Genomic DNA, 15,595 nt, shown 5'->3' with positions numbered 1-15,595 from the left:
AACTGTCTGAGAAGCCATGAGGCTGAAGAAGCCATGTTGTAAGCAGCCACAATAAAGGTGGAGTTTGTTAATTAACCCGGTGTCGGAGTGAGATCTTATAAGACAGTTGATCCAGAAACAGTGAAGCGTAAAACATTGCTGAGCCAGGAGTGATGGATTAAATGCTCATCCTATCCTCCGTTTTGAAAAAAAGCTCTTAAAATTACACTGATACCTGGGGTCTAATGACCTTTCTTCTCACAGTTCCCCTGGGCTCCCAGACAGTCTTTCAGAATTTCTCAAATGAACTGTGCTGGGACCCGCAGGATAGATACCTGGAGCACAATGCACAATTGCAAATCTGAACTGTTGCTTCCAAAAGCAATACAGAGATTTAAAGCACAAGACAGAGTGAGTGAATGAGAGTGTTTTTTGGTGCAGTGGTTAAGCATTGCCGAGAAACCCATATAGCATCTACTAATTTAGACACAGGAAGCTTAAACTATAATTTTTATGAGTAGCTCACTTTGTAAGCTAATTGGAAATAAAGACAAGAAAAGAGTTTCATCCATTTAATACAACTTCTACTGTACTAACTAAACTGCTAAAAATGAACCAAAATTATTTGCATAAACTGCTTAGCAACACAAATTCAAAATTCAGAAAAAACTGGTTTTCTAAAATATTACTTCCGGTTTTATTGAAGTCCAGAAGCTGGCTAAAAGCCAAAACTGTAATTGACTAATTAGCATGATGCAATTGTGCTCAGGGATAACATTTTCAAAAGCACCAAAGTCCCATTTTCAGATGTGACTTAAGCACGTAGACCCAGATCCGCAACTGTATTCCCATTGTTTTAAATGAGAGTTAAGTACCTAAATACCTTTGAGGATCTGGGCCTTAGGGCCCAAGACTCACTGCAATTTAGGCTCCTAAGTCACTTTCCTAAAGGAGATTTAGATTCTTAAGTCCCTTAAGCATCTCCTCCCAGTGCTTCATCCTCCCCTAGTTCTGCACTCCCCTCCTTGCTCCATTTATTTTCTTGTCAACTCTCTGCAGGTCTTGTTTTGGTGGCATTTCAGATGGCAATCTGACAGGGATTGCTAAGGGGTAGAGATATTATTATAATGGGCATTGCCCGCAAGTAAGTTAGAAGGAACAAGGTGTCTTCTCTCACCCTCTATGTTAGAGTTGGTGAATAAATGTCAGGTTAATTTAACTCACCAGAATGATTTGTGGTAACTTCTTGTTTTTCTTTTTAAAACATTGATGTACACATTTACCTGGCTCTTATTACTCTCAAAATACATTTCTGAACTTTCTAAGTTAAATGTTTTATACAAATTGGAATATAAATGGATGGAAGTCAACACTAAGCAAAAATCTGGGTTTTTTGGGGGGTGGGGGGTTGTTCGGTTTTTTTTTTTGCTTTTCCAACTTTGACTCCACAAATTCCTTCACTTGTGAACCCCCTGATCATGATAACACCTTTTGTGACACAAAGACGATCTATCCTGAGTTCAGTGGGGCATTTAAAACTTTTATATAGAATACTATAGGAATGCAGCATCTTGGTTGGATGGTCAAGCCTGGTGGTCAACCAGCATGCTGCATTCTGCACAAAACAAGGTGTGGGAGAATTTTACTCAGGACACTAGGGGAACCCACTCCTCTTGCAGAAAGCAAAGAATGTCCACAAATAAGAGACAGACTTCATTTTTTAAACTCTGATACGCAGGATCCCCATTCTGCATGGACCTCAGTTTATCACGGAGGCAGCAGAAGTGTGATTTGAATGGGGGGTGCCGAGTAGTGGCCCTCTACGTGGGAAGCAGGTGGAGGACGGGATATCACGGATAGGAGGATGAGTGAAGGGAACTACTGAGCCTCAGCAGTGGGAGCATTTTCCTACCTGCTCCCTGGCCTGATGCAGGGCATTATAACATCTACTCCAGCTTCCAGGTCCTGCTTTCACCTCAATGCCACTTCCAAGAAATGTCGCACAGGTGCAGAAACATAGATCAGGGGCACTAGCTCCCACTGCCCCCTTGTTCCGCTGCCCCTCATTTATCTACCACAGAAGGGCTGAGTCAACACTCCTAGGATTCTAACCAGTAGAGTGTAGGTATTTCATACCTAATGCTTAGCCAGTCCCTCTTGGCAAGAATGAATATCGAAATATGTTATAATGGTAGTTGTAGCTGTGGATGAAATAGATGACATACTTAACTGGACCTTATTATCCAAGAGGGTTATCAGACAATAGATTAATCATTAATAGACTCTTATTTGTGTCATAGCAAAAAACCCAACCAGATATTGGACCCATTGTATTTGTACAATAACTAGTACATAGTAAGAGATACTTCCATAATAAGCAATGGGGCAGATTGTTACCTGGTGTAAATCAGCAGAGTTCCACTGAAGTCAATTTACACCAGCTGAGGATCTGGCCTTACAGTTTTAGGGCATTACTCTTAGTAGGCCTTAAAAAAAGAAAAGAAAAGAAAAGAAAAGAAAACTGGGGAGGAATATCTTTAAATTTCAGTGTCAAGATGGTTGTGTGGGAAGGACTTAAACACAGCTGCAAACAAGTAATTGTTAGAAAAGAAAGAGATGCAAAAAATATTCCAGAAAGATTGTTAGCTGTCTTAGTACTGAGTTTTTGATTGCTGCTTACTTCTTTCTTTAGAACCTTCTTTGTTTCTTTCTCTCTCAATTTTTTCCTGCTTACTTTAGAGAATTCTTTAGCTGATTTGGATGAAAGTTTAACTCTGGTGCGTATCTGGCCCTGGAAAAAAGAGAGAGAAAAAATAGAAAACTTTTTTGATATGTTACATGATCACTAAGGGCTAGATAAACAAAAAGGTTTGATCCCTTCTGTCCATACACAAATCAGTCTGACTCGGGTAAGCAAGCACTCAGGACCCAGGTCCTAGGACTCTGGTAGGGAGTTGGGTCAGAGCCTAAGTCTTGTTGTGACTGAGGTCCAAGCCCTGTCATTTTGCAGTGTGTCTGCAGCTCAAGTTGCAGACCCAAGTCAGAAGGTCTGTGTAGTGCAATATGGACGTGTTAGCATGGCTGTGAGACCAGGTCCAGTAATGGTAAGCCCAGGTTTACAATGTAGTGTAGACACTCAAGCCTAGGCTTGGAAACTTTGGGTGTGTCTATGCTGTAAAAACAACAACAACCACCCCCAAATACCTGTGACAGCGAGTCTGAGAGCCCAGATCTACTGACTGGGGCCTGCAGGCTTTGTACTATGGGGCTAAAAATAGCAATGTAGGTGTTCCCATTTGGGCTGGAGTCTGGACTCTGAGACCTGGTGAGGGGGTCTCTGACCCGGCTCCAGTCCAAGTGGGAACATCTACATTGCTATTTTTAGCCCTGTAGTGTGAACCCCATGAGCAAGAGTCAGTAGATCTAGGCTCTGAGACTTGCTGCTGTGGGATATTTTTTTTTTTATTTTTTTTTTTTAGTATTAGATGTACCCACCAAGTCTGCAAGCCCAGGTCCCAAAGATTCAGGTTTACAATGCAGTGTAACATGCCCCAATCAGAATTAAGGTCAGACTATGTTAGATGCTGTACAAATGCACCTTTTCAGTATATGTGTGTAGGCTGCTAGCAAAATGAGGCCCAGATCCTCTGACTGGAACCTCTAGGCAGTTCTGTGATACAAACACATATATCTATAACAGTAAGTGACAGTCCCTGCCAAGAGCAAGCTGTTGATAGTTGTATTTTTGCTAAGTTTGCCAATAATAAAGCCCTATTAAGTGCTAACGTACATGGAATTTTTTCTAAAATAAAAATTGTTTTCTAAGAAACAATCAAGCCAGTTACATTGCTAGATGAGAATCAAAACTACCTGTTTTTTTTTTGTAATTTTTAACTACTGTTTGTTCACATATATCAAAAAGGATTAATTTCTAAAACAATCAGAAAGATGCTTACAATCTGATTTTAACTCCACTGCAAAATAGATATTTAAGGGTGAGTGGCTGCACTTACAAATTCACTTTTTCCATATTTCTTCCTCTAATTGAGTCAGTGTGCATCTCTAGTGAAGTCAGGGGTAGACTGCTAATAAACAGAGGCTCCTAGTAGAGCTATATTTATCCATACCTATTAGCAGGGACTGCAAAGGGGGAAAGAGATAATAATAATAAGGGCTACTGACTCAGTGAAGTGACAGGTTTCAGAGTAGCAGCCGCGTTAGTCTGTATTCGCAAAAAGAAAAGGAGTACTTGTGGCACCTTAGAGACTAACAAATTTATTAGAGCATAAGCTTTCGTGAGCTACAGCTCACTTCATCGGATGCATTCAAATGCATCGGATGAAGTGAGCTGTAGTTCACGAAAGCTTATGCTCAAATAAATTTGTTAGTCTCTAAGGTGCCACAAGTACTCCTTTTCTTTTGACTCAGTGAAAACTCTTTAGTCTCACAGGCTGTACACGGACTGACATTTTTAATGGCTCTTGATTGCAAGCAGTTGCAACATACCAGTTCTTCTAATTGTGGAAGAGCCACACCTTGTAGTGGTGACAAAGACAACCGCACGCTTTCATGTTGCCACTTGTAGACCAAGCTAATAGCAAAGCGCCCTGCAATCCTCACAGTGATGTAGTCATTAACCTGGAGTAAGACAAAAGGGCAGTCATGTTCTATACCCAATCTTCATTTTTGTGGCCCAGGTGGGAGATGCTGCACAGTGTGACCTCTCCAAATGTTAAAACGGGGAATGATTGCGATTAGCCAACCCAAATGATGGTTAGTGATCAGCCTTTTCAGTTAAATGTTTAGCCATATTTTGGTTTTGTCTCCAAACAAAGATTAATGATGTAAAGTTAGTTAATACTGTATGCACATGAAGTCTGGCCAGAAACGGCCCCAGGCCCCTTGCCCAGACTATTCTTGTCCAGGACATACCAATCTGGATCATGCAGAGGCAGGAAGGTATGCACTAGTCATTGTCTAGTGAGGGAATATATGAGAAACTCCCCCAACTTTTAAGGTTTCAGAGTAGCAGCCGTGTTAGTCTGTATTTGCAAAAAGAAAAGGAGTACTTGTGGCACCTTAGAGACTAACAAATTTATTAGAGCATAAGCTTTCGTGAGCTATAGCTCACTTCATTGGATGCATGAAGTGAGCTGTAGCTTACGAAAGCTTATGCTCTAATAAATTTGTTAGTCTCTAAGGTGCCACAAGTACTCCTTTTCTTTTTGCCAACTTTTAAGGTGACTCAAGAAAGTGCCTTTGCTTCTTGAGATGTATAAGACCTACAGAATCAGGCACAGATAAGCAAGAAACATTCTACCCTATGCTTGGCATTTGAGCTTGGTTGCAGGTGTGGATGAGCAGAACTTAGTATCCGGTGTCTAGAATTTGTTTTGCACTTTTCAGTCGTACAGTATATTGTCACAAATATTTGGTTTCCTAGGACTTCATTGTTGTCATTATACTGGAACATCATGGCAACAGCAAAGAGGGAACTCAGAACCACCCGCTACAAAACCACACGTTTGTACCACCTATATAAAAGGCAATCTGTTAACTGTACCAGGCCTATCACACACGTTGTGTGTGATTGTTCCCAGCTGCTCCCTCATTTAGGCTGTCACCTAAGGTAAGGTGAATTGAGAAACAGAAACTGCTTGTGTTTGTTGGCTACCTGTCATTCTGTCAGTGCTCTTGAATGGATACCTTGTATAAAGTACTAATCACATTGCCAATTGCTGTGTATCAAGTAACAAGCAACAAAATTTGACCTGACATGTATGTGGTTGCTGACTTTACAAATTCTTTTCTTCAAGGCACACTTAAGGGCTTTGGTAACAAATGTTTAGAGTGTCTGCTCCTCAGTAAAGCATAACTCCATTGAGCTTAAATGAAAATGTTCCAGGAGAGTTTTTTAGAGAGCACATGTGGATGATAACCTTATACAAGGAAATGTCTGATTTTTAAAGTCATAATTTCTTTGTCTCAGAAATGTCTTGTGTCAGTGAGTTTCACAGGTTAATTCTGCATTGCATAGAAAAATATTTCCTTTAATCATTTTTTAAAAATTGTTTACTTTTATGTAGTAGGGTGTCTACTTGTTATTTTATTATGAAAGGGTAAATGGGGTGCCCACTTGATCTTTAAACCACGTAATGGTCTCATGTCACCTCTTTGTCTCCTTTCTTAATTGAATAGTCTTAATCATTTTAATTTCTTGCTATACAGAAGTCTTTCTGTGTCTTTAATAGTCTTTGCTGGCCTTCTCTGGACCTTTTTGAGTCCTCCTATATCCATTTTGAAATGGGGTGACCAAAATGAACAGAGTATTCTACGAGAGAGTGTATCATTGGCGTATGTAATGACATATTTTCAGTATTATTCTCTATCCCTTTCTAAATACAGCCCAACATCTTATGTGCTCTCTTGATTACAATTGTGGGTTGAGAAGATATTTTCTTTCAGCTGTCTACGATGATTCTTAGGTTTTTGACAAGTTAATTTAAGAATCTATCAACACATGTAAGCTACTTTTTCTCCATTGCCATATCAGCATTAGTGTGCCTTTAAGAGGCCATTAGATATTAGGAGTGGACACTTATCCTTCAGGCTAGCAATATGGATTTAAAGGATGGTTGTTTTCTCTTCTTCTCTTCAGACTGAATTATGAATGGGATTTGGGAAGGTGATGGGAGCTGCTAGGGATGGGAGGGTACAGAGTAAGTGAGGTATGCACTAGGAACCTTCCAGGGAGGGAAAGAAGATGTTGCTATTGGCAGGTGCTGTCTGTGAAAGGAAGGCGGGGCACAAGTGAGGTGTCACTTCAGTTTTCTCTCCTCTCCTTCCAGTCATCCTCTAGGAGGCAGTATTAAATGGAATTGAAAGCTTTTCTCTGTATGAAACTTTAAAGTTTAAACTGACATGCAACTGGGTTAAAAAAAAATCTCAGAAGACACCTCTTTTCCTACCAACTGCCTGAAAGTATCCTCAAACTTACGCTTGGGTGTTCTGTGTAATTTTCAGGGCCTCTCTACCAAATGTATCCCTGATTTTTACCTTAATTTCAAGTATCTTTTAGCATTCTGGGCCTGATCCAACAACCACTGGAGTCAGTGGCAGTCTTTCCATTGATGTCAATGAGAATTGGATCAGTCCTAATGTCAGGTGCAGCAGTTGTTTGCTATTAAAAACACACAAAAGATAAATTAAATGAGAACTCACTTGTATTTTAAAAGAGTAATGAGAGAATGTTCTAAAACACTGCTCCTAGGTGCATGGATGGTCTGGTGGCCTCAGGAAATCATGAGCCCTTACACAATTCTCTGCAGCCTTGGGCGAGTTACTTATCTTTTCCCTGTCTTAGATTCCACATGAGTAAAATACAGACAGCAATATTTACCTTGCTACACCTGGATTGTTGGGAGTGTTACTTAGTTACTCTTTGTAAAGCATTTAGAAGATGGAAAGTGCAGTATTATTATCCTTGCAATTAAGAAATTTCCCAAAGGGCAATTTTGTTGCAAAGGGAGAAAACAAAAAGAGAAAAATCAAGCCAATAAATATTACCTGCATTAAAAGTGGATCACTAAGCTTTCCCACCTGAGGCCATATCCATTCTCTGACTATTTCTCCATCTGTATTAGTCACCATGCCTCCTTCCTGATTAAACATCATTGCTATGATGTTACTGTGAACAACAACCAGAAACACAAAGCCAGTTTTAATGGTTTACGTTAGTAAAATGTGAGCAGTCCAAGAACTTCACTTTGATCTAAGTGTTTTTAATTAACATAATAACTTTGCACATGCAGCACTTCATTGTGCTTTTCCCACACTACACACTTGTAAGGCAGATATATACTATCCCTGCTTTACAGATGAAGTAGTGAGCCACAGAGACGTTACATGGCTGTTTTAATAATTAAAATGAAATATGAGAATATATGAGAAACGGATTACTAATATTTGGTAAGTTTTAATACTTATTTCTAGTGCACTAGCAAGAGCACTAAAATTCTTCAGCTGCCAGCACAAATTGGAAGGAAGAAGAAGAAAATAAGGAAAAGATAGTCACGTTTATCAATCCAACCAATCAATCCATGTTGTTAAGATTCCTGAGTTGCTTTTTGGGGGTCACACTTCTACGGTTTTTCTTTAGTGTTCATTAGCCAACAATAGACACCCAGTTACCTTTATCCCTGGCACAAACACATCAGCTGACCTGCTTCAATGTAGTGTTCTGAGAAGATGTCACAAATAGCAGAATAAATGAAGTAAGATAGAACTAAAATCAACATGCCAGACAATATGGGAAATATTTTCAACTAAGGGTCTCACTTAATTGAGTTTTACTAAAAATTGTCTCAATTACCATTGTTATTCAAAACTGATGTGGCTCAACAACTCTACAAAAATATTTAGTTAGTACAAAGGGCCCAACTGTGGCCCAATCAGTAAATACTTCCAAACGGGTTCAACAGCCCCCCTCCTTCCTTCCACAAAGGCACACAGATTATCTGTGATTTGACAAATATTTAGGATTAACATTAATCAAAAACACATTTAACAAATAGTATTTGACCAATTCTCTCTCTGATATTCATGAAACAATGTAAGTTAGATAGGCAGAGGTGTGTGTGTGTGTTTGCTTTCCTAAGAACGGTGCTAGGGAATGATTATTCAGACAGTGAGCTGTGGCATGTCCCTCTGCTGCTGATGTCATGGAGAGCTTGCAGAGCTGCCTTTCTTCAAGAGTTTGAAAGAGCCAGGATTGGGATGAAAAACTTTTGCCTGATGTCTCCACTGCTGTGTGTGGATTTTCTGGTAAATGCATGTGCCTTCTGCCCTTGGGGATTTGGCTGGTGGTTATTATATCACAATACAAGTCAGGAGCCAAATTTTCAATGACCTTCATTCAGCTTCAAAATTTGGCTGATGGAAGTTTTTGGTATCTCAAAATCTCTGACTTGTATACACTGTCATTCCATCAGTGTGAGCAAATCAGGAGTTTAGGTGCAGAGAAACTTGAGTTACCCAAAACTGTAGCTGCTTTAGGTTTCTGGGGAGTGGGAATGGAATATAATTTTAATAGTTAAAAAAACAGTGGCATAAAGAAAGGTCTGATTCAACTCCATGTCTGTGGCTGTGAAATCCAAGTTGTATCATACAGTCTCATTCATGGCTTGAGCAGTATCTTAGGCTCTTCCATAACACCTCTTACTGCAGCACCAACCTTAATATACAGTACGCTAGCAAGTGCTCTGAAATATATCTACCTACCTGTTATGAAGGCAAATACTGCCATGTCCAAAAGGTGTAAAGGTTCCAAGTATAGTCTGATCTGGAGAGGCAGTGAATATATTGGTGTACACACCACCACCTGGGAGATCGGAATAGCTTTGGCAGACTGCAGGATGACCAGAAGGATAGCTGAAGGTACAGTCAAGGAGTTTTACTTTTGGCTGATAATGCAAACTCAGGCCTCAGTTGTGACTTGGGTTATATGCCTGAGAGTAAGAGAGGCTAAAAACCCCACCCTCCTTACAGATCTTGTGCTGTCTGGATCTTGGGTTCAGTAGGAGTAAGTGGGGCTGCTTGCCTGTTTATCCTTTCCCCAGGGAGAGGGTGCAGGGAGCGGTGAAGAATGGGTGGAGCCTTGACTCAAAACTCCACCCTGCTGGCTGAGCCAGCAGAGGGTGGGTGAAAATTTCCGGTTGGTAGAGGCCAGTGTTAAACTACTACCCTCCCACGATCAATAAGGAAACAAGGAAGGACTTGTGACTCAGTTTCTGACGCAAAAAGCCTCTTGGGGCTTCTGCAGGGACAGAGCGGCTTTGCACTGCCTCTTAGCTGTACCTAAAATCACAATTTAGCCCCCAAAGTATAACTGGGAAAGCTCTATCTCTTCATGTTCATAGGATTACATTTTAATTAATTCCATTGTATCGCCTGGAGGATTAATTTATTTTCACTGAGCAACACTACTACTATTCATATGGTTTATTGACTCGAATCACCATGTGGGAGACCTGGAGAGGGAAGCAATAGTACGCCTTGTATACGTGGATTGGAGTCCTTCCGAGGGGATGTTCTCCATGTCTCTGAGTTGGTGATGTAAAAGAGCTCTATTGCTCATAGCACACCTCTGACCGATTAGAAAAGCATGCAGGTGGTACAGCTATAAAAACAGGAACAATGGCAATGGCAGTCCAAAATGATGGAGAGGGGGAAAAGCCTTTGCTATTAAATTTCCTTTCATTTGTTGCTAATGAACATAGGAAAGCGTGAGAAGACAAGGCTTCTGATCTCCTGCCCTGTGATCATCTAAAACCAACCAACCTCTACAGTAGTCAGAAAAAGCAGACAACGAGTCCCAGCTACAATAAAAACCTGATCATCTGAGCCCCTTTCATCCAAAACTCTCATCCTAGTCTCTGCTATAGCCCCTTTATCTACTCATACTTTATCCACCTTTTCTTCCTTATCCCCCTACAGGGTATAACTGACCTACAGCCACACATTTCTTTGAGTTATAGTTTTACCTACACCCCATGCACACAGTACAGAGAAAGGGGCAAGTTTTAAAAACATTTCCCTGATGGTTTAGGTGGATTGGTTGGTAACTGTGAAGAACAATATTTTCTCCTCAGTCAAGAGCAACAGAAAAGGTTAAGGCCATTAGGCTCCCTACTCAGAAACTTTCCTTCCCCCTTTTTTGGTGTCGTAAAATTTGGAGCACTATCCATTGATTCCAGTCATAGATCCATTCACACATCTGCTTCCTCCCCCTTAACTCTCCCCCAACAGCCTGCTCTCATCCCTGTTATTGATTAGCAGCTCAAATAGCATTCAGTCAGGTTCAGAACTTAGTGACATTTGTCCAACACTCAGCCGCCCCCACCAGCAGCATGAACAAGACACGGAACCCCCTGCATAAAAAGGGACCTTTCCTCTACGGTCACCATGCAAGCCCTTTTGTGTGCAGTAGCCTTAAGGCCTCTCCTTCACCCACATCAAGAGGTGGGAGGGATGGGCAGGAAAAGACCCACTTTGGAGCTCCAATCTGTTTCTCTTCCCTCATCTTATCCCCCCATTGACCAGTCAGTTGAATATCAGCAGCTGTGAGTGAAAAGGATTCCTCTAGCCTGTCCAACTCTGAGCTAGGAAAAGGAGGTAGGCTCCTCTGTTCCTCCATCTCTCTCACCATTCCAGAGGCTTATGGCTGGCTGGTGAACGTCCAGGTCTGATGGCTGGGGAAATGGGAAGGGAAGTCTTTGAGTTTTGGTCTCATGCAACACAGCACCAGGCAGGCTGCGTTCTAATCATTAACAAGTGAATATTCCCTCCCTCTCGTCATGACCTCAATGTAACCAGAGGTCCAGGACCTTCCTCTCACCCCTCCTCAGTGATCACTCAGGCAATAGAATCCATGTACTCAGGGGAGGAGTGAGTGAGGTATTAGGGCCCAGAGTCCAGAAGCAGCTCACCACACTGGTAATAGTGCTCCCATTTTTGGTGGGAAGAAGGAATGGGAGGGCCCAGGACCAGCCCACAGGGCAGATGTCCACTTGCTCCATCCAGGTGAGACTCTGTTATTGTACACATCACTGTTACCATTTTCGTGCAGGCCAAGAAGCAGATAAACAAAATGATGTCTTGCTCTTTTAAATTTACCTATGATTTAACGCTTCAACTAAACAACTTCTGAATCCTTGTGTATTGCCTTTTGAAACCCATTCCAAACCCTCTGACCATTGCTGTAACTCACTTGCACTGTATGAACTTAAAGGATATTAAATCAAAGATGAGCCATCAATCAGCCCATAATGTAGTTTTCGTAATGCTGGGTCTGCCTGCTTGATTGCTGGTGTTTGGGGTTTTCCATTCAGCAGCTCAAATAAGGTCTTGCAGGTCCGCTCCTTAAATTTCTTAGAAATATTTTCTGTCACAGTATCACCATAATGCCGAAGAATGACTGGTCGGTCAAATCCTGCTTCTTTCAGCTTAGATATCTGATAGTTTCTGTTTAGACAGGGGAGAAAAAAAATCAGATCTATAATAATGATCATTTCTCTGAGGGCTAAATCCCTCCAGCCTTACCCAGGCAAAACTTCCACTAATATAAAAATGTTTGTCCAGAGTAACAGCTATAGGATTTGCTTCAATATTTCTCTAATACTAACCTACAATATCAGAAAAATGTGCCCTATTTTTTCCTTGTCCCTTCCTATGTTCCCCTTCCAATGCAGAAGAATTTGTCAACTCTGCCAGTTGTAGGTGAGGTCAAGATAAAATGCCAGATTGCCAAATTCCCAGCTCCCCCTTCAACCCAGGGTGATAGATTTCTTTACAGTTAATAGTAATACTTCGTATTTCTAAGTAGTCTACCATCTAAGAAGTTCAAGGAGCTTCCCAACTTGAATGAATTAAGCCTCACAAGCTAATTATTAAACCCATTTCACATACGGGAAAGACGGAGAGCTCAGATTACTTTCACAAGATCATATACAGGCCGTTGGCAGAGAGGGAATTAGAAAGAAGCCAGGGAGCTGGAATAAATTGTCATAGATCCATTGACCTCAAGGGACATATGACAATTTACCCCTGCTGGGGATCTGCTCCCAGATCTCCTGACCCCCATTCTTGCCTGTTAGCCACTAAATCAGTGTTGAGTTTCCATGCACCTCTTATTTTAGCTTTCACTCTACTTGCTTACTTTATTCTTGTGACCAAGAACAATAAAAAATGGTACTCTTTGTTTTTGACAAGATTTCTGTATATTTCAATATTCTAATTGATCACAAGATCAGAGCAGATAATCACAGCCGGGGTGGGTGGGTAAACTAAACCAGAAAGAGTAGATATAAATTTTAGTCCTACCAGCCTTCAGCCCACATTCTTTTAAATCAGACTTTTGACATTATTTTAATAATCTTTGTGTTGTTTTTATATATTACACCTTGAGAAGATCTTAAAATGAGCATGTTATCTCAAAAGCTTTACACAAATAAAGTCGGTCAGTAGGAAAGGCACTACAAAAGATGTACCGAAACATTAGCTAGTAGACATCTAAGGAGTATTCTCGTCTCCAAGCCAAGTTTTCTTACATTTAAAGTTATGTAACAAAACAGGGCTCAGTATTGCTTTTTGCTGATCAGGCTAAGTATAAACATTCAATAACATTACATCAAGTGCTATAGCACCTGGCCCAGAAATCTGGTGAGATGTATTGCAATGTATTGCAACATGGGGATCAGGATTTCAGTTCCAAGTTGATGGGCCAGCAGGGTCTGCAAACCCTACAGAGGAACCATGTTCAGCTCCTATGGAAGGTAATGCTTTGCCCTGCTCTTGGGGGAGACCGTCCTGTTTGATGAAGAGCAGCATACATAGCTGCTCTTCGCAGCCAGATGGACAGGTCAGCTGGCCCCACTTCGCATGGGGTTGGGGTCACTCAAGGGGTAGACCCTCCACCAGCTGCACCATAAACAAGTATAGCTGCACATATCACTTAGATTATCAATATATAGGAGACCTATAAGAGTAACATTAAATATGAAAACTTATATTTTGCATTTTTGCAAACATGCAAAATACAGTTATTGGAGATTGGTTTATAGCTATTGGTCTAGTGACCTGAGTGCAGCACTAGAAGCAAATTGTAATCTTTGCTTTTACACCAACCCGCTAAGGGGCCTTGGGTTAGTCATTTGAATTTTGCCTCAGTTTCCCCATCATAAAACAGTGACAACAAACCTTTTAATGACAACATGAGGATTAATAAGTGTTTGTAAAACACTTAAATTTAAAATCCCTAGCATTTATTATAATTATTACATACACTAGTTGCTAAAACCACATAAACCTAGTCTTAATAATCATTTTTATCTAAGATATACAAGCCTTATTACATCTAAAGATGTATAATATATGACAATAGTCAATATACTGAATTGTGAGTGGAATATTAAAATATATAACAGATTTAGAAACTGTGCTGTAGTTACAGATTTACACACACAAACCTTCGTTAACTGCTTTTATAAATAATTAGTATTTATATTTAGTAATTATCTTAACTCTTCATTAAATCTGGCCTGGCTTATAAAACTAGTACCTACTATTTAAAACATTTAGACTCCAATTCTCCACTATGTCTAAATGTGGCAGCTGCAGGAAGCTAGTTGCAGCTCCCTGACTCAGGGCCACCCAGCAGTCGTGGTGTAAATTGGAGCAGAAGGGCATAGCAGAGCTCAGATACCTCCTGTTCCCAGTCCACCCTGTAACCTCACAGTTTCCATTTTACGTTGGCCATTGGAAGGTGACTGGTATAGGAGAAGGCTACAAGTTCTATGCCAGCAAAGATTCCCCCTGCACAGCGAAAACACTCTGCTGGAATCTCCAGGGGTTTAAGGACACTTTGTGTTGCGTAAAACACAGAAGTGTCAAGTGTAAGCAAAACAAAGAGGCCTAACTGAACCAGAGAATCCAGCCCTTGGGGTATAATCCTGCAGTCCTCCTGAGACCCTGATTAAGGACAGCAGGCTTGAGTTTATGGCACAGCTGTGGAAACCCAGGGTGGTATTTAAAAGTCAAGATTGTAAAATGTATCTAAACAAGTTGTCACGACTGCTGCTGGAGATTAGTGATAATCTGAAAAGATGAATCCTGACCTGTCATTAATGCCCAAGAAATGCCTCTGCTGAAGGAGTTATTGTTTTTAGAAGATGAACATTAAAATAAAAGTGGATTGCTCCTTTATAGGAATAGTGAAGTTTCAGTTGATTTCTCAGAATTTTCAGAGAAATAATGCTCTCAGCTGAGATTGTTTAAAACATCTCCCATCATTTCAATTTCTAATACTATTGCTATATATATTAATCCCCAATATGAATAAAGGGACACAGAAACCCCTGCTTGATACATTTGTATCTGAGCTTGTCGTAGTCTCTCCACCGCCCAGACAAAAGGCACTTTCCATTCAAGATCTTCAGACTTAGAGTCAGAATGCAGGAAACTCCAACCTTAAGAAACAACACAAGAGCTCAGAATTAGATATAGCAAAGGACAGAGTTGCATTTAAGTGTCAGTCCTATTCTAAGGCATTCAGCAATAACCATGTAAGGCTCCCTGACATTATTTTAAAAAATGATTAAGTCTCAGGAGTTGTTTGTGTTTTTAATCAGCATATTTACTTTGCAGAATACAATGTTAGTAGGCAGGAAAGTGCCTTCCAAACTCCTTTAGTTGAAAAACAAAGAACAAAGGTATCTATGGAGACTGAGGGCCTCAAAGGACTGGACAAGTCAGATAAGCTTCAGTTCAGCAGTTTATCTGAACTCCAAACCCTCTGAAGTTTATCAGTCACTTTTCATTTTCCCCACAGCCTGAGCAGCCTGGTATTGCTGCTTAGATGAGCTGGATGCAGCACCCAGTTGAGTCCTTAGACAATACCCCAAGCTTTAACTAGAAAAAAGTCATTGGAGAACTAAGCCATATCTACACCATTGAATCAGTAGTGTGCAGTGCTATGAACAGCAATGAGGCAGTCTCTATACTACTTTTCTTTTTTGGATACATTTCTATCTGGTGTCCACCGCTGCAGCTGCACTGTCCT

The 15,595-nt window shown here is 40.6% G+C and overlaps 1 protein-coding gene across 2 annotated transcripts in view; it reads right to left on the bottom strand.

Moving 5' to 3' along the window:
* The window catches only part of LOC119862816 (uncharacterized protein C3orf20-like), a 79,942-nt gene that overhangs the window by 55,439 nt on the left and 8,908 nt on the right, over positions 1-15,595 (bottom strand). For both annotated transcript variants that reach the window (XM_043492133.1, XM_043492127.1), the window contains exons 6-11: positions 14,903-15,002; positions 11,773-12,000; positions 9,259-9,408; positions 7,546-7,666; positions 4,486-4,617; positions 2,660-2,770 (exon numbers count right to left, since the gene is read on the bottom strand). In XM_043492133.1, the coding sequence (XP_043348068.1) occupies positions 2,660-2,770; positions 4,486-4,617; positions 7,546-7,666; positions 9,259-9,408; positions 11,773-12,000; positions 14,903-15,002 (842 nt within the window). The remainder of the gene's footprint in view (positions 1-2,659; positions 2,771-4,485; positions 4,618-7,545; positions 7,667-9,258; positions 9,409-11,772; positions 12,001-14,902; positions 15,003-15,595) is intronic.

Source organism: Dermochelys coriacea, chromosome 1 (assembly GCF_009764565.3).
Source record: "Dermochelys coriacea isolate rDerCor1 chromosome 1, rDerCor1.pri.v4, whole genome shotgun sequence".
In the NCBI taxonomy this organism is placed as follows: domain Eukaryota; kingdom Metazoa; phylum Chordata; order Testudines; family Dermochelyidae; genus Dermochelys; species Dermochelys coriacea.
The sequence above is the reverse complement of the archived record's forward strand: the minus strand, read 5'-3'. Positions and strand labels throughout refer to the sequence as shown.